The 19,438-nt window shown below is 39.9% G+C and overlaps 1 protein-coding gene across 1 annotated transcript in view; it reads right to left on the bottom strand.

Annotated features, from left to right (window-relative positions):
• ARNT2 (aryl-hydrocarbon receptor nuclear translocator 2) overlaps positions 1–19,438 on the bottom strand; it is a 74,997-nt gene that overhangs the window by 22,978 nt on the left and 32,581 nt on the right. Inside the window, exons 5-10 of the mRNA XM_010074061.1 lie at positions 17,089–17,191; positions 15,052–15,117; positions 14,501–14,586; positions 5,482–5,558; positions 3,222–3,356; positions 2,704–2,778 (exon numbers count right to left, since the gene is read on the bottom strand). Of these exons, the coding sequence (XP_010072363.1) occupies positions 2,704–2,778; positions 3,222–3,356; positions 5,482–5,558; positions 14,501–14,586; positions 15,052–15,117; positions 17,089–17,191 (542 nt within the window). The remainder of the gene's footprint in view (positions 1–2,703; positions 2,779–3,221; positions 3,357–5,481; positions 5,559–14,500; positions 14,587–15,051; positions 15,118–17,088; positions 17,192–19,438) is intronic.

Consider the following 19,438-nt stretch of genomic DNA (forward strand, 5'->3'; position numbering starts at 1 on the left):
GTGAGCAACATTCTTTTATCAGCAATTTTCTACTACCACACCCAGGGTAAAAACCACAGAGCTTGTGTAAAAGTGTCCAATCTGAATAGCATCCTACTGGATATCACATAGCTGTATTCTGGATCCTTTGATACTAAACTTTATTTGTTGATCTTGGCCTTGAGACTATCTTATTCTGGCCTGATTTTCCCACCCTGATGAACAAATTTATCTTCCCAAGGAAGTAAAAGCTTTGACATGGATACTGGCAATTGACCAAAAATTGCAAAACCCTCCCTCCCTCTGTTATGCACCAACCTGTTTCTGATACTGTCAGCAAGTTAGAAATGTCAAATTTTCAGAAGGTTTTAGAAAAAAAAGTTTATTGGAAGTCACAGTTACCTTTTTAATGAAAATATTTCTAAGGTCAAACTAACAATAATAAAACAAACTGCCATGATCTATTGTCCTGAAGTCTGAATTAAGCAAACACTAATTCTGTAATAATATATAAAGCATAGAGATCACTGGTGGGAAAATCCTGAACTGTCTTAAAACAGTGCATACAAACAAGATTAGCTTTGAATTTTTTTTGAGCTATGTTTAACCTTTACTTTTTTACATTCTTTGGAAATAAAAACCACCTGGTGCATAGCTTAACTGTGTACTCCAGTCTTTTATTGCATGATTGAAATAACAGCCCAAATCACACTGCTACTGTATAGAACAAAAATACACTGAAAAAGGAATTGCCTACTAAAGAAACAGCACAATATTTTCATAGATTGGACACAGGTCGAGTGAACAGGAACCTTCACTTCTAATCTGCAGTTTTTCCCTGATGCCTTTTTGTATGGCCTTAAGGAAATCATGTAGGTCCCTGATCCAGCAAATCATTTATGCACATGCCAAATGGTGAGTAGTGCCAAATGGTGAGTAGTGACAGTGACGTCCCCAGCAATGGAGTTCAGGGATACACCAGCAGCCCCCCATGGCCTGATCTCACTCTCAGTGAACACAGTAGGATCCGGTCATTAACTCACATGTTAGTTAGTCAGCCCTTCTGAGCCCCAGGCAGTCACTTCAGAGACGGATGTTTGTTGTGTTATTATCCAGCAGCTCTCTGTCATTGCCTCTTGGATGAATTAGTGGAATCAATCATTTTGGGCATTAGTGAAAGACAGCATAAGCGTTCTTGCATCTTTTCTTGCACCAGTGATGCGATCAGGCACAAGTTCAGGGAGCTGAACCAGCCGAAAGCTAGTCCCATGCAAAAGCGACTAGTCCCTTAGCTAGTCTATCTCGCAAGTCCATCTGGGCTTATATTAGGACAGCAGGAAGGCTGGGGAAGAGGTCAGGGGGAGAGAAGAAGTGGGAGTAAGACCTGACTGCTGGTGACAGCTAACTATCAGGTAGGTTCAGCTGCAGCATCGCACCCCCAACCAAGGTGAGGCAAAGGAGATGACTGGCTATGGTGGTCTATTTCAAGCATCTGACTTTCACAGGCTCCTGCCTGTGAATCAACATTTGTAATTTAAAAGGCCTTTAGCTGCTGTTTGAGCTCGATCTGTTCAAGGGACAATGAAGAGGATGCACAGTCCTAACACAGTCTTTTCTGCTAGCTCAGCAGGGGGGGTGGTAGTCTTCACTTGAGGGAGGGCATGGCAAGAAATAGCTCAAGAGTACTGATATCTTACACCATCTCAAACACTTCTGTAGAGAACATACCCTCAGTTTCACAACCTATTCTATAGACACATTTAGTTGTTTTCCCCAGAGAGGCTTCTCAAGCTCTGCTTTTGCATGCCATGCCTGAATAAATAGTTAGCAAGATGAATTATTTTAGAAGTCACTTCATATCCATGTTGCACAGCTGAAAATACATCTCGGCATCCAATGCAAGATGGATCAACAAAACTTGGTTGAGCTATAGGCTGTTGTCAGTAAATCCTGAACCACTCAGACAATCTGAATGTCAGCAATTGGTTAAACATACTATGCCATGCTTTCTGGTACAGCAGGCAAGGTGCTGAAAAGACCAGCAACAAGCAGAAGGCTTGGGGAAAGCACTCCTACTGTATATCCCAGATCAATTTGAAACAATAAGCTCTACAATGGAATAAATGCCTTTGATAGAGCTGATGTAAACATGGCCCAATGTAAAAATGAATCCAGATCAGTAACTCTTTCCATATGTTGTATTTCTTTTGTTACATCTGTCTGCATTTCAATTCCCAATAGAAAGAAGGGCCAAATTCTCTACTGCTGTAAAGTGGTGTAACTCCACTAAAGTATGAAGTGTGTCATCTACGCTAGCAGAGAATTTAGGTCATAAACAACCCAGCATTACAATGGGGTGTAACTGCTTTCAAATCAACCTGGAAGCTAAATGACTTTTGGTTACCACTTAACATAGTGGGATCTATACAGGCATCTTCAAAACAGCTCTAACTGTGCAGTGAACACTCATTTTATTTTTTTGTAAAAAGAATTAAAATTATATCCAGGTGACTTATTTCTGAAAACACAGCAAACAGATGCTGCAGTTTAAGCTACCATTTATGCAGCTTAACTGATTAGTAACCAATGAACAAATTGTTTTGTATCTTGCTACTCCTGCATAACAAAAATACCCTGAAGTGAAAAATAACAGCTACTTCTCTGAACAAAATAACAACAAAAATAATAATTAAATGGCAGAAGAAAAGGAGTAGGATGCAGCACCTGTTGGAAACTCTCCCTCAAATGGCTTTGATCTTCAGGATGGCAGAATTCTAAAATATCCTTCCCCAGAAGGTCCTAGAATAAAACATAAAGCTGTGTAAAAAACCCAGACCAAAACACAAATCCACGTGTGCAGATCTGCAAGTAATCCTTGCAGACACTAGATCTACCAATCTTAATAGGACTACTTGGTTAATTGCGGATGAATCATACATACAAGGTTTGTGGGCATCATGTCCCACATTATATGTCTTTACTGGAAAGCTGAGCAAGGTTTAAAGAATCTTGCTCTTAGAATTCTAATTGGATCCAAAAGTTATAAAAAGATATCCCACATAACAAATGGGAAAACTGTAAATTTTACAGAGGCATGGACAGCAAAGAAAAATAAACAGCATTTAGTGGATGAATTATCAAGCTACAAATATTTCATGTTCTGCAGCTTTTGTTTTTAATACACAAATAGAATTTTCTTCGTTAGCTCTAACCAGTCTCCACATTTACTGTGAATCACTGACCTGGGGCTGGTAGCCAATGACACTGATGCACCTTGGGTCGACGAAGGTGATGACTCCATCAGAGTTGTGCCTAGACAAGAACTCCGTTGGGACTGACATGCCGTTCATGTCCATGCACACAGGAGAGCTGGTTACCTAGGACCAACGAAGTCCCTAGCGTTTAGTCCACAGAACAGCCACCTTAAGTCAAAGTTGCTTAAAGAATAAAATCTGTTGGAAGACAAGCTACTGAAGGAAGTAATAAATAAAGCAATAATAAATGACATCAGGCATCAATAAATGATATTGAACAGCCTTTAGTCTAGTTTGCAGTGCAAATATTTCACCCCGTGGTGCCTACCTAGGCTTAACAGCAGAGCAGGACAGCAAATACATCACAAGTTCCCAACAAGGAGGGATACAGTAAGGATGTAAGTATGGCTGGATTCATCTCACTCTGTGGGACCACAAGTTTGGCATCTTGGTTCCTACCCTTGTCAACTAAGAATAAGAGACTTCCAGAGGACAATTCAACCCACTCATTTTAGGATGGGAAGGTCAACCTCTATAAGATGACAACTCATTATCTATAAACATATCCAATTGGACTAGCTCAGACTAAACACTCAGCTTTCAGGTGAGGTTCACCTAAGAACATCCAGAGAACCTGAACAAAGTTCTCCAGACAGTGAGGTAGCTGATGATATTGGACCATCAAGTGCCTGCTCATAACAAAACCCCACACTTCTCCTGTAAATGCTCCTCAAAGCTTATCAGAGAGAATGATGCACTTCCAGCTCTTTGCCCAAAACCTGTGCAACCAGGCTACTTCATATCCATTCATTCCTCCTGGGGCTACAAATGAGACCACTGCTTTTATTACAACTATTAACAGAGATGGCTCTGAAAAAGTCCCCATGCAAAAGAAGCAAAATCTCATTTTTTTGCTGTCTTGAAGCAGATTAGCTAGTTAACTGTATGCAAGATTTCAATTTGCTGTTACAGAACGGAGTTTTTAACTTGTGTTCCTTTACTCCTTTGTGATTAAACTCATCCCCAGATCCTCCTCTTGCCCTCCCGCACATACCCTGATGGCTCTTCTAACGTAACAGATGTTTTGTCCCTCCACATGTTACTAATGTGATTTTCTCGGAAATCATCTTTCTTTAGCAGCTGTAACATATGAATCCTCATAATTTCCTTACCCTTGATTCTAAATGCATGATTAACCTAAAAAAAATCATGCAATACTTCTGTAGCTCTGCCATCACAATGGAGACATGCTCTGCAGAAGTGCCGACACTTGCAGTAACGCGCAGGCCGTTCACCTCAGATGAGATGGGTTTGGCACGTGTGGTCTAACGAAAGGGTCATTCTACCTCGTCAGAAGGAGCAATGCCATCCTAGCAGATGGCAACAAGTGCAGGCCAACAGGAAATCATGCAGGAGGCTCAAATACCTTCACCCATGGCAGAATTCCCAGACTGGGAAGATGAAAATTAGCCTCCCTGCTGCGGTGAAGCAGACTCACCGCAATGGCTCTAGCTTCTGCTCAGAACTCTTGTCAGCAATGGACAAAGGAAGAAAATACAATACACCAATTGCAACTGTCTGGACAAAAAGGTAGTAAAATTTTATTCTCACAGTTCTCTTGGCTTATATCACATTCAAATGCACATTACAATACACACTGAGAATAAAGCTATTATTTGTGAAGGGCCTCTTGACTGCCTTATCTTTACCATTTTCAGAAAAACCCCTGCAATCACAGTTTTTCAAGTACTTAATTCGCCAAAGAGAGAGAATGAAGGAAAGAACAGCAGGGACCATATCACTGGCTTTGGGAGCCACTTCGACCTACTATCTGAAGCACCTGTACTCCCACATTTCTCACAATCGAGAGCACCTCAGCCCTACACACCACAGAGAATAGCAGGTCTGTACGTTCTTGTGCTCCAGAAGCATCTTTGCTGCTATCGTTGGGTTAAATACACACATGCACCACAATCCCATTTTCATTTTGCTCTGCTGACATGTCTGAAACAGTCCTTCCCACGGCAGGGAGGCTGGAACTAGATGATCTTTAAGGTCCCTTCCAACCCAAACCATTCTGTGATTCTGGAAGTCACTGGCTGCACATCAGCATCAAAGCGCTTTGTATTTTGGAGGCCTATTAACAGTTACAGGCTGTTACCAGAACTTTGTGCAAATCCTTCAGAACTAAAGCACAAGACTGAGCACCTTTTCAGAAGTAGTTTATATAAGGAAAGACTGGCATTACCTGAAGCCTTCCTATTGCCACGAGGCAATATTTACTACCTTGTCCCACATCAGCATCTTCTTCTGGTATAGTCATTCCTGGAGTAAACAATAACAAATACTGTTATGATTAGGAAATCTGGATGAGCAGATATGCTGCTGGCCTAGTTCTATATTACTTTAGATGCTCTAAATTATACAAAATAACATTACTTTCTTCTCTAGTATTCAGGCACTATCTCTGGGTTCAGATCAGATGATCTTTCTCTGTTATGCTTGATCCTACATACCTCACATCCTTATACCGTACCCACAGCAGCAATTTTGGCTGCTGAAGACAAAGCAGATACAAAAATTCCATTATACACGAGATGGACAGTAACATTTCCATGAGTGCTGCTCCACAGCATGGTACTGGAACCATGTGGTCACTTAATACGGTCAGTGAATGCACACCATGTTCAGTTTACTTTGTGAATAATGTATTATAATGAGCCTTAAAGACAAGGCACAGGCCAGATTATTCATCCACTTCGTGCTCATATTTAACAGCCGGTTTTACTTTTTTCTATAATGGACTAAATCTGGGTTGTTACATTGAAAGATTGAAAAAAATGCGGATGCTTTGCTAACAGTGCTTGCTGCAGTTGTGTAACAAGAGTAACTATTATAAACACAGGAATAATTTCAAAACATACATGTGTACTGCTTTCCATCTCAGTGTTTCACAAATAGGAACAGAGTAGCTCTGTTTACTTGCTAGCTGGCTAAGCCTTTAGTTTAAGGCTATTTCCCAACTCCAGTTTTGAGATACCAATTTCCTATGAAGCACTTGAACAAAAATCTTCCAAGAGTGACACTGCTGACTTATTCTAAGTGATTTGTAAACTCTTTCACAAGGCTTTTCAAGGAATTCAGTCACAACAGGCAGTGAATCATTTAAGAGGCACTTTAAAGCACTAATGAAATTAATTGCAAAGCAGCTATCAATTATGGAACAACAGCCACATTATTCCCCAAACTTATAACTCCCAATGTAAGTTAACCTTTGTACTGTGCAGAGGATGACAGCATACAACTTTCTTAACTAACGCCTCTGAAAAATGACTGTAAATGCTGCTGAATGAAGTAAGTCTCTGAAGGAAGTTATTTTGTATCAAAATAATTGAATCTTATCTGACAATCAGTTTCTAAATAGCACTCTACAGATATTTTTCAGTTCCCATTGAGCAATATAAATAAAATATACAAAGTATGAAAGAAAAATGTCATATTTTTGTAAAATATATTCAAACTTTATTTGCAATGGAATTCACAATTTTGGGGGTTTAACTTCATTTGCAGCCCCTGACAGAAAACTAGGATTTTATTAGGGGATCTCAAGAGCTTTACAAAGGAGGAGCATTATTGTCCCTTCTAACAAGCAGGAAACTGAGGTGCAGTATGGATTTCAACATCACACACTACAAGAGTGGGGCAAAACCCCCTTCTCTTCTACACAATGATCTATCCAGAGATACTAATTTGGCCTTAAATAACTCCGTAGCTTCTAAACCTATGTGACATTCCTCACCAAACACTGGGATGCTCCTCTGAAATGTTTTCTTAGAAGCTGCATGAGAAGATGAAGGTGGCAGTATTGTGACCTCAGGAGTACATTTTAAGAACTCAATCATTAAACACATGAGTTAAAAATAACATTGGGTGGATCTGACACGTGTTATTTTTCAATTAAATATTATTTTGTGCTTCCAATAAAGGTTCCTCTGTGGGTTACTAGGTACCCAAACTTCCACCCAAGATCCTTCACCCTTGAAATGAAGACAACCTGCATTTACCCTCTCTGGGGAACCGTTTGGCACTGCCTGCAGTTGATCAGTTTATCCTTCAAGCAGTTAAATTACAAAGCATTGTTGTTTTGGTATTTCACACACGGCCATTCTGGGCTCTTTTCTGTTACTCACCAGGCAAACTACAAACAAGAGCTCAAACACAAATAAGTTCCATGCTCCAAGACACCAGCATACCACAGAGAGCAAAAACCACGGACATGAAACTACAGTTAAGAGATTCACATTACAGAAGTATTTTGTTTTTCTTCCTTGCTGTGTTTACACACAGATATTTCTTCAATACAAGACTCAGTAATTAGCTAATGACAGCTCCAATAGGCAAAGGAACTGAATTTGGCTGCCTCTTAAGAAAAAGAGAGAAAATTACCCTGAAAAAGCAGCAGCAAACATCTACTCAAAATTGTGTCCACTTAAGACAAAATTTTGGCAGACACGTGGCTACTATCTGCTCACAAACACGTGGAGTACAGGGAAGGCTGAGTTCCCAAAACTAAACCTAGACTCCTCCACACAAGCAATTTTAATTTTAAATAGGTAGAAAATGGTTAACTGAGAACTGTGTGCAGTTTGCAGAGGATGAGAAGTGGAAGCCAGCATTGTCTCACCTTACAAAGCTGTGACTGGAGGGGTGAACCAAGAGCAGAGCAAATGAAATGATGCAGCAGTTTAGGAAGGAGCACAGGGACACTGACGCTGCTACGAAAAATACACAGCAGTGTCCAGAAACAACCACGGGAGGGAAGAAAGCCCTGGAGCAACAGAAGAGTTGACCTAACACTTTGGCTGGAAGATGGCAGCAGGGACTGCATCCCTTCAGGAGATGGATGAGGAGTCTCTCATTCCTCAGTCTTGAGCTCCGCACCAGGGCAAACCTGCAAGTTCAACCATCTGCTGAAAGATGAAATATTTTAAAAGCTGGTGCCTGAAGCAATCACAGTTACATTCAGACAGCTCAGTCCACGTGGTCTGATTTCAAAGATGGTGAGTTATTCTAGGTCCTATCACCTTCAGAGGATTTTCTTGGTGGATGCCTGGTACTTCTGACAATTAGGCCACTCAAACACAGGGACCTAAGTGCTGTTTTAAGGAAATAATTTTAGGCATTATCGTTGGATAACCTCAACCAAAAGACCCCTTTTAGATGGAGTTTTCCATTTGAGAAGGACAAATGTAAAGCATTTTCCCTTGACATCAAAAGCTTTTTCAACCCCTAGCAGCACAGTGTCTTGCAGAGGACAGCACAGATACTCAGCTGGATGGCTTCCACTTCACATCATCTTGTTTCTGCAGCTTTCAACAACGCTTTCCTTTTTAGGAACTTGGTCCATGCTTGCTACTGCCCAAATAAACCCAAAGCAACATAAACAAATCTCCAAAATTAAACCTAGCTAAGGAACACCATTTCTGATGTCACTCTGTTGGCAACAGAGGCTGTTGTTCTAATTTTCACCTTTTTTTTCCCCTCCCCACCAAGATGGATTACATTTGGTCTGTATAACACACTGGAAAAATGTATTAGTTGGGTTATCCCACAAGACACTCTATGAATAAAAACCAATCTGCCTGGAATTAATCAATACATGATCCAGTGAATTGTTAACCCTTTCCTAAGAGTGCCTAGAGTAAAAATACACCAAAATGATTGTCCGCTCCTCTGCAACGTAGGTGCTATTACTGACAGCATTCCATAGTGGGAAATTGTTTTATTTATTCTTTTGCTGACAGTTACAAAGATTCAACTGTGGGTGAGCTTATATATGAGGATGCATTGGTAGATGCATGCTTTAGCATACTTCCCATTGAATATACTCCAGTACGGACAGGTAAAGATACATGCACAGCACTTAATAGTGGTTTGTCCAGCTCCTAACGTGATGCAGTACTGGTCCTTACAATCACCAAGTGCCATCAGTATTTCCAAAAAAAGTCACAAAAGCCTCCAGAAGAGCAACCATGAAACTGATCTTCAGGAGGCATCAACAAAATAAACATACATCAGTTATTCACATTCTTTACGTGTAACCCTGAGACAGGCTTTATTTCTCAACGCCAAATATATGCTCCTCTTGAATAATAAATACAGTGCTACGCTTGTTCAAGTTATTATCAACAATTTGCAAAGCTATGCCTGCGACTGAGCATCACAAATAGAATGCTGTGCCGTTAGAGGTTATATTTAATTTCCAAGTGTCCTTTATGCCAGCAGTTTCCCACAGGGTAATGGCATGTGTTTGCATGGACATAAGGAACTTTTTAGTTTTCCCAATGAGCTTCCAGTTGGCTCTAACAACAGAACAGCTTCATTTTCTGCCTTCTTTCTCTATCCTTCTGCCCCATATTTTCTGCGAGACACAGAACAGTGTTAGTAGATTTGTGGTTTTACCTCACAACACTCAAAAACAAATTATTTATAAGTCTTCAGAAGGACGTAATTTAAGTGTCAGTGCGGTGAGCTGCAATCCCCTGTTAATGCCTGTCTCCATCAGAACCATTACCAACAGTTACACGCCTGTGCATGAAACTGCACTGTGTGACTTTATCCCCCATACACAACAATGGAAAAAAGCTTTCACAAAACAGGCTGTGGATGTTTACAGCATACCAAGGAAAAATCCCAACAAAAAATAAATTCTTCTTTAAAAAAAAAAAAAATAAAGCCTTAAAAATGATAGCACTGCAAAGAATATTCAAGCAACTATTTTGTTTTGTATGGGAAGAGGGAGTACTTTGCACAAACGTCCAGATTCTGGCCAAAACTTTAAAATAACCTAACAGCTTTGGCATGCTGTGGTTAAGACGTTACCGTAAGTCTGACTTGGAAGACTCAAGTGTTTCTTTTTTAAGATAAAAAACTGAGGAGAAAAAAAAATATTTCAACATTATTTGAATTTACATTATTCTGGGACTTTTTATTTGAAGTTTTCGAAATAAGTATCTATCTAAGCCTCCTCTTTACTATGTGTTTTTCTGCAGGTCCTGGCTTTGATTTACAGAAACTAGCAACATCCTGACAGACTGCATCTTCTCTCTCCAACAAATATTTTCCATCAACTGTTATGGCATTAAAAAAAACTATTAGAAAAACATGATATGTACCACATAAGATTCATTTCCTTCCAGGAATGAGATGCTCAGAGGGGAAAAAAACAAAACAAAACAAAACAAAAGCAAATGCTTGCTTAAGTTGAAAACAGAATGATCAGGAGAAGGTCAGCACTTCTCACTTTTGTGAGTGGTTATGAACTTGAAGCATTGTCTAGGCTAAGGATCACAAGCTGCTTCACTGGGAACAGAGGGACAAAGGCTGGAATTGGTGCTCACTCAGTTTCAAACAAGGGGTCTTTTTACCTCATTCAAAACAATCCCAACACTGCACTGTCATTATTTAATCTAACCTACCCTCCACATGAGATATGAACAACAGAACCGGTTGGAATATCTGTCTGGAATATCCAACTCCTTTTTCCTTTGACTTCTATACAAAGTTTACCCCAATTACTCGAGGCCAACATATAATTTATGGGGATAAAAGCGCGTAGGGATCATATGCCAGGTTTTGCATTTGAGCTTAGTTTTACCTGTCTCTTGCAGGCACAACGGAGGAACATGAACAGACCATTAACAAACAATGGACACACTCCTCAAAGTGGCTCAGTCTCCTTGTGGCAAACACACTGTGTGAAGGAAACAGCCAAACAGTCCTTTTTCCAGTGGAACACAGAGAGAGCACAGGCTGCAGCACTCCTGGGGCTGCTTTGCTAAGAAACGTGGGAGAAGCAGGTGCTGCCTGCAGGTCCTGCACACTCTGAGCTCAGTTCTGGGCAGAGGAAGAGGCATGGTGCTTCCTGTGTTTTCTCTCCTGTTTCTCAGTGAAAAGGGGGCTAACGGCAGTCTGTCAGTAAGTAAGCCTTGCTGCTCCATAAAAGAGAAAAAAGAAAAAAAAAAAAAAAAAAGGCAGGCTAGATGTGAAAAAAATGTTCTCATGCTGACTGCAGACCTCAGCTATAACAGAATTTCCATTCTACTTTACATCTTCGAAAGAAAAAACCCAGTCCTTAAAATATGCCACCATACTGATGCCAGCTGTCTGTAGTTTATTTGTTTTCACTTGTTTAAAGTACTCAAATTACTTAAGAAATTTAGCATAGGCTATTCACAGCAGCAGCATTGCCAAACCTGATAGCCTATCACACTAATAATGCTCACAGAGCAGTTCTTGCCTTGATATTTCTGTATCAATACTGATTGTGTTATACTTGGTGTGGGACTAAAAAAATTCCCACATTGGCCACAGACAATGCAATACAACCCAGAAAGAGAAAATATCAGATGCTAAACAGATTAAGTGTAGATTAAGTGCATTTGCTGAATATTTGTTATTTAATTTATGAAAGTCTGTTTTATGAGTTGTATAGCAGTTGTATAATGCATGTGCATGCTCTGAAAGAAAAGGGCATGGAGTTTACATTAGAGTGTCCACTTGGCAATTGAAAAATAAATGAAAATGATCCTTTCCATAGCTGACTTTTTAAACAGCTGTGATTTAGCACAAACCTATTTATTCCCAAGAATCCAGAGATGATGCAAAGGCCACAGGCTTGCTACTCTCTACCTGATTTGAACAAAAGTAATTTTATTACAGGGTAGAAAACCCTTAGCAAATTCAATTACTGCTGCAGTTATTTCATTTGCTTTGCAGATTATGGTTGAATTACCGCTGGAAATAAAAGCAAATGCACTGATGTTACCACTTATTAACCCAAATGTACTGGAGACCAATTCAGCCCATGGATATTCCCATTCAGCTCTGAAAGCCAATGGATACATGACAATCGCCAATACAAAGCAGGGAAGACTTCGAGGGCAAATAAACACTCATGAAAGAGGCCTCGATGCAGTACTATATGCCCTGAAAAAGGCCCTCAGGCATGACTACTACGAGTAACAATTTGGATGGTAACATAAAGGACCACTGAAATTCCACATAAGGCTGTCAAAACCAAGAATATGCCTTAGGATTGTGCTACATTTTGGAGGCATTAACATTGTGTAGAAGCACTGGGATATCATAAGGGGGTATCATGTGATTTTGAGGAGTGGAGTAATAGAAATGGGATGGAATTCAACATTACTAAATGCATAAGCATGCACTTGGGGACAAATAACAGTCATAAACTACAGCAGCAGAAATTTGTATTACTAATTGAAATATCACACAACTCAAAGCTATTTTTTGCTATGAACTGGAAGACCTAGAGTTGACAACTGAGAAAAAGGCAGCCTGATATGTATATTAGATGATTAAGGATACCAGCAGGATGCACCATACAAAAGAGAAGTATGCCATATCACATATCACATCATATAATTCCAGTCGAGATAGAAAATATCATTTTCATTATACATCAATACAATCTCATCTGGACAAGAATGTAGAGTTCTGGCGAACCACATTTTGAAAAGTTAAGTGAAAACACGAACAAGTGCAGAGAAAAGACATGAGGGTAAAGAAAAGAGAATGCACTGAGAGAGTGGGTATTAGAAGTGGGTTTATTTAGCTGTGCAAAGTCAAGGCTGGCAGGATATGACCTCCTTCTGGAAATGCAGCAAAACACTGGAGAGACACACAAACTAGGAAAACTGCCTGATCTTTAGTGTAATATAGTCCAAGGATACATTGGCATAAGCTTCCCATAAACTAGAGAGGACTGGAAATTAGAGAGGTTGCTAAGCATGGGAGAGCAGTGCAGTTTTGGAAGAGCTGGAAATGGAGAAAACACCTCACTAATGTAAACTGGAACTTAGAATGTGATACCTGGCAATAGGGCATTCAAAGATCCAGAAGATCCTTTTCATCCCACGCTCCTGCACTGCAGTGCCTGCTCCCCTGCAGAAATGGCGACTGGAAGTCATATACTGCTGATGTTGTAACCTAGCACTGACATCAGTTCATGCATTTGAAGCTCTGCATCAGCAACATATACCCATGAAGGGTTAGATCTTTTTAAACATCCTATAACATGCAGCAAGCTTTTAATCCAAGGTAAGCAAGGGTTAAAAAAGAAATCTCATTTGACCTGCACCTTTCTGAAGAGACGTCCAGTATATCAAGACTGAATTCAATTATGTTTGAAATTACCAATAGAAAAATTAATCCCTGTGGAAAAAACCAAAAGAACTCTTTCATTTTTATAGAGTAATGTACACACGCTGTGCTCTCATTCTTTTGAGACAGAAATGAAATTGAAACATTTTAACTCCTACAGCACACCCAAGTATATTAAATACTATTAGCAACAAGAGGGGAGATTTTCCTCTTCTTCCGAAACTGCAAAAAACTACAAGAAGTTCACATCCACATGCTGGTGTCTGCATACCACTGTACAGACTTGGTGCAAACCACCTCTTAGCACTCATAATCCCCACATAAATGTGATTTATGCTTGTGGCATATGACCACAAAAGGGCAGGACAACTCATGGTTTGATTCATGCCAGCAGGCGCTGTCGTATTGCAAACAGCCTCTTCAGCTACTGCAAATGCCAAGGTCAACTAATCCAGTTTATGATGATGTCTGGATGAGCTCCACTGCCTCCTCTTTGAATTTTTCAAAGGTAAATATTCCCATATGTAATACTGAGTTACAGTAGGTAAATGTTTTTCTCTGCAGTTCAAAGCAATATGCCAAGCCTTGTTTCCCAGAAAAACAGCCTCAAAACAGAACTTATCACAAAGACTGATCAGTCCCCACTAATACCACCCCTATGCACCGACATTGAAATTACACATTTTCATACATAGGTGCTGGCAACTCAGTACTTAAATACAAAAGCACTTGTTGACCTTTTCTAGTGGTACAAATGCTTCATGTTTACCTTAATAAAATCAGGCCATTTTTATATCGGCTTATCAGATGGAAAACTTATGGCCCCAGCTGCTGTAATCCCACATTACCACCAACTCCCCGCTCTCTGCGCCAAATAAATTGAAAAGGGTTTCACAGGGAAAAACAGGGAGGCCCTGAGTGAATAACAACAGATGAGTTTTTGATAACAAAAGCTTCTCCATATGAGACCGAATGGGTTACCCCCCTGAAATTCTGCCTGGTTCTGTACCAGCAAAGGATCCTGAGCCAGGTTTTCAAATGTCTTGCAGTACACACCACCTTCCAATGAGACAGATACGCACCTGCTGGTGGCCAAGCCTTGATGTAGCCAGTGCAGTGGACAACAGCATACTGGGCTTCGCCTTCTTTTACTGGGCCAAGGCCATTCCTAAATGAGAAGGAAACACAAAAATATCACATTGATTGACATGCAGGATAGCTTTTAAATGTTTTTAAACTATGACTACTAATGACTTACCAATATTTGCAAGTTATGTTAGAAACAATCAAGTGTCAACCCAGAGTTCTGTACAATGTCAGCTCCTTTACAATGCTATTCAAGCTGTACCTATTTTCCATAATATTTCTCCAATAAACATACTGAAGCTTACTTCAGAGATGGAGCTGCTTAAGACAAACAAGTTGAGTGACTTGCACAAGGTTTGTAAAAAGATCCAGTGACTCCGCCACAGGTGAATTCAGTGGCGAGTTCTCCTCCTCTGCGACTCGGTGCTATTTTACGCTGTGTGCTAGGGCAGATGTTTATCCAGCTAGTACCCCTTGGGTGAGCACTAGCCCAGTGGAAAATGAGAGTGCTTATGACAACTAATTGTGACAAATTAAGTAATAATACCTGTATCTTTTTCTCATGGTGGTTATTCTGTTCAGAGGTAAATGATCCAGAGGAGCATTTCCACACCTAAAAGTAAATTCATATTTGAAATGGCTCAAAGATGAATATAAATATCCAATATGAAACTGCATTCTAAGATCTCTATTACTATACAGAAGTAGACAATAATGGATATTTATTTCTGACAGAAAGTCCCAGATTCACATTTTCTTAGAATTTTCTGCTTCCACAGGCTGAGCTTTTTGGGTGTGCTACAAATATTTTCTTTATTTTATAAAGAAAAATAGAAGACATTATAAAAAGATTCCCTCCCGCCTCCCCAAACCTAAAGACTATTTAAAATAGATATTAAAGGTGAAACAAGGGTGGAAAATAGAGAAGAATCTAAGTCAGACCCCCAAATATCCACACAAAACAATCGTGGTGTTCCAGTAGCTCCCCTGGACAGAGCATTTCGACTGCCAAACACCAGCTACAGTGCTAGTAGATACTAATCTAACATTTGCAAGAAGGGGCTATTTATACTGTCAATTAACTTTGTTTAACACTTGTTCATGTATATTTTGTGATATTTCTAACTATGCCTAACTATATAATTGTAACAATCCATTTGAAGCTAAGTAAACAGTTTGAAGGGTAAAACCAGTTCATTTTCAATGGAAAAAAGAACAATAACAATGGAAGAAGTAATCACAAGGAAAGTTCACATTATTTGAGGCTCATTCTTCTCACAAGGTTTTTTTAATTATTATTATTATTATTATTCTTTTTTTTTCCCCCTTTTTTTTCTTTTTAAATACTATTCACTGCCAAGGAGAAGGAATGAACAATTAAAATTTAGAATTACAAAAACATGTATAAAAGTACTCTCATGCACCAGAGTTCACAGAATCAGGGTGCTAGGAAATAACTGCAGTCTGAGATGTTGCTTTAAAAGCTGAGTAACAACTGAAAACAGGACATTAGGCCTGGTTTTATTTGCACAAGCCTTCCTCACAGGACCACTATGTGCAGCTTGGAGGAAAAGCAATGTCCCAAGTGTCTCTCTGTCAGGCTATATTTCTTTCCCACCAGTTAAGAGGGAAAAAGGAGCTACAGCTTTGAAGTCCGATCTTGCAGGAATGAAGTACATAAACCCCTTAGAAAGGCACCCAAGTGCCATACACTGAGTTTCCTCGTGTGACTGAAATAATTCTGCCACATAACCGAAGTACAGGGATCTGTTTTAATGTGTCAAATATTTCGCTTTGCACGTTTCATTCCATAAAAATTTTGCGTCATCTGTTTTGAACACGTATATTGGATATAGGCTGCAGATGCAATTATGTACTTTCCCCAAAACCACACAGAGAGAAACTTATTGCAATAGCAACAGGCATTTTATCCTGTTAGCACTACAATAACAGAAGTGCCCACAAGCCCTGGTCAGAAGCACAGGGCAGGCAGATCTCTTTAAAGAAGCCCAGGCAATGCAGAAGAAGTTGGAAAATTGCAAAATAAAAACCCTCTAACAATTACTCATTTATCTAGCATCAACCAGCTGACATTTGGTTAATTCATACCAGGCTTAGGTTAATTCCTACATAGCTGGCAAGTTTGCAACTGAATTCCTGTTTGTCTTCAAGATTCTTTTAATATTATTGGTTTGCTGAAAAAATACACAGAGTTGGGCTTTCATTACACTTGCGAAAGCTTTGTTCCCAACATACTGATTCGAATAATTTGACTAGAAGAGACAATGGCTTCCATTCCAGGGGTGAAGTTGTCGTGAAGTTCTCGGGGGGAAAGCATCCTACACCCCACACTGATAAAAATAACTGCAATACACAAATGAGGTGCTGTTCTGTGATTAGTCATAAAGAAAGACAGGTTTCAGTTTTACTCCAGTTCCAAAAGCAAGTATTCTGGAAATGTTTAATAGGAGTGTGTTATCACAGCTTTGTTTTTTAAGCAAGGTCAAATTAGTGCAACAAAATGTCTGAAGTATAATCTGAGATGAGGCTGGAACCATGACAGGAATACAAGGTAAACGTGTACCTCATCCTGCAAATGAAAGAGCGCCTTGATCCCATGCACATTCTCATTGAGGACTGCTGACCCTCTTTCTTTACTGTTCCAGTCTTCAAGTCCAGGATTCGTCCTAGAAAAGCCAGGGAGAGCAACTGATGTTCAGTAAACAAATTTAATTCCATTTACTACAAACTAAGATCACAGTAAGTTCATAAGCCAAATAGCATTAGCCCAGTTAGAGGAAAAAATACCAACAAAAATCTTGATTCTGGTCTCACACTGGTTATGTGCTGGCTTTACTAATGATTTCAGCAAAGCTGACTCTGAGTCACAACAGTGATGGCTCTTTTCTCCGTTGGCCCAAGACCAACTTCCAAGGCAGGGTCAAATGTCTGGAGGCAGAGAAGACAATGACAGCAAGCATAGCTTTTTGACTGGATCTCCTCGCTCCACTCTTTACCAGAACTGTGGATAAAGCAACATGAATCATCCCCTGACAGCTGCTCCTCCATCCCTGTGATCTCGTGTCTCTCCAGCATGCTCTCACCATAACAGCACCTCACATATTCAGAGCTGCACTGATGGTGAGGAACACATAAGACCAAGCTTTTCTCCTTGACGATGAGATACAGGATATGTCACAGCAGCACTTCTGATGCAGCCCTTTCAGAGTTGATAAAAACCTGACATGTCAGCATATTTTTAAAGTTAAGCCAGATCAGTGAGAAGATCTGACTCACTACACAGCAACATGAGTCTACGCAAGGTCCATGGCCAGACCCTGCTGATCAGCACAAGCTGACTACAAACCTCAGAATCTCATCCCACAGACACAGCACTGAAGAGGGATGACAGCTACCAAGTCATCTCAAGAGAGGACAGGACAGAGGGAGCACTGAGTTGACACTCCTACGGTAAATTGGGAGAGATCTTTATTAAAAACCAAAAGTGGCAAAGCAGTAACAGCTTAATCTTTCCATTCTCCTGAGACCAAACAGAAGGCAGTGATTACTACAGATAGGTTCAGATCAGTGATGGAAGGGTACCGGATATCGCCCAGAATCCTATTGTTTATCACCAAAGAACCTACAGAATGGACTTTCGCATCTACAGCTCAATTGCTAACAGATGACTATAAATTCTTGCACATTAGTAACACAGACTGGAAATTAATCACTGGCCCAGATCCACAATGCTTCAGGGCTGGACACAGCCACAAAAGTGACAGTGGGCAAGAGAAATGCAGTGGAACAGCCGCTAGACAATTAAATGACAGCCACCAGTGCTGATGACACACGGCCATGAGCAAACCATGTCTAAGGTGGATATTTTCAATAACTGAAACTATGTAAGCCTAACTCTTTACTCTGAGATAACTAGTCACGTTTACAGCAATAAGATACCATACTGTCTGTACTAAACTGAAGAAATCATGCAGAATACATTCGAAGTCTCCCTCACCAGACTTACTTTAAAGTCTCTGTCCAAAAATTAAGTTCTGAAATAATCCTTCTGCCAAACATTAACTTCAGAATTACTTTAACTGAAAATATTTACCTCCCTCTGTGAATGGGAATAAAATTGGTACAAAGCAGTTCAAAGATTAGTATCTTAGATAATGAACTAGGCAGCAGCATTTTATTCTTAAGGTATACTCAAGATAAGTACTTCTGGAGGAAAGCTATCTGTGTTGACAGAAGGTCAGATGTCATTCGGTCTGTCTCCAAGGTGTATCTCAGATGGTTAAGAAGTTAGCAAGGCTGGGAACAACTCCTAAAGATGTTTCAATACAAAGCCCTGGGCTATATACTAATATTGATGTATGATTCAGGTGTGAGCTAGGAAGAAACTATACCGCTGTATTTCCCAGCTCAGTTACGCTGACCCTATGATGTAGGATGGATCAAACATGCTCCCCCTCCCTGCTTCAGAGAGTCTGCATCTCTCTCTCATTTTTGTCATCCCCTCAACTGATCACACAACTCAGAGAAATAAAATATCATTAGGCAGGAGGCAGACTGCCTCACAAATGAAGGCAATACATGACAATGCAGATAAAGACAGAATTTATGTGCAGGACCCAATGGCTGTCCATATGAGCATGCAAGCCAAATCAAACCATTACAAGCATGTTTCTCTTTGGACACAATAACTTTGTCATACACACAAACAAAAGAAGAGTTGTTTTCTGTGCACTTTTTCCCCAATTCCAATACAAATTCTCAAAGTGATACTAACAATCAAAAAGCAGTGACAGTACATGTAACTCAGCTAATACAAGTTTCTCAGGTTTTATAATCCAAGAGCATCTATAAAAACAACTATACTTCACAATGACGTGGCCGTTAAGCCTAAAATTGCTGGCACATGTTCCTTT

Source organism: Pterocles gutturalis, unplaced genomic scaffold (genome assembly GCF_000699245.1).
Source record: "Pterocles gutturalis isolate BGI_N339 unplaced genomic scaffold, ASM69924v1 scaffold4727, whole genome shotgun sequence".
Classification (NCBI taxonomy): Eukaryota; Metazoa; Chordata; class Aves; order Pterocliformes; family Pteroclidae; genus Pterocles; species Pterocles gutturalis.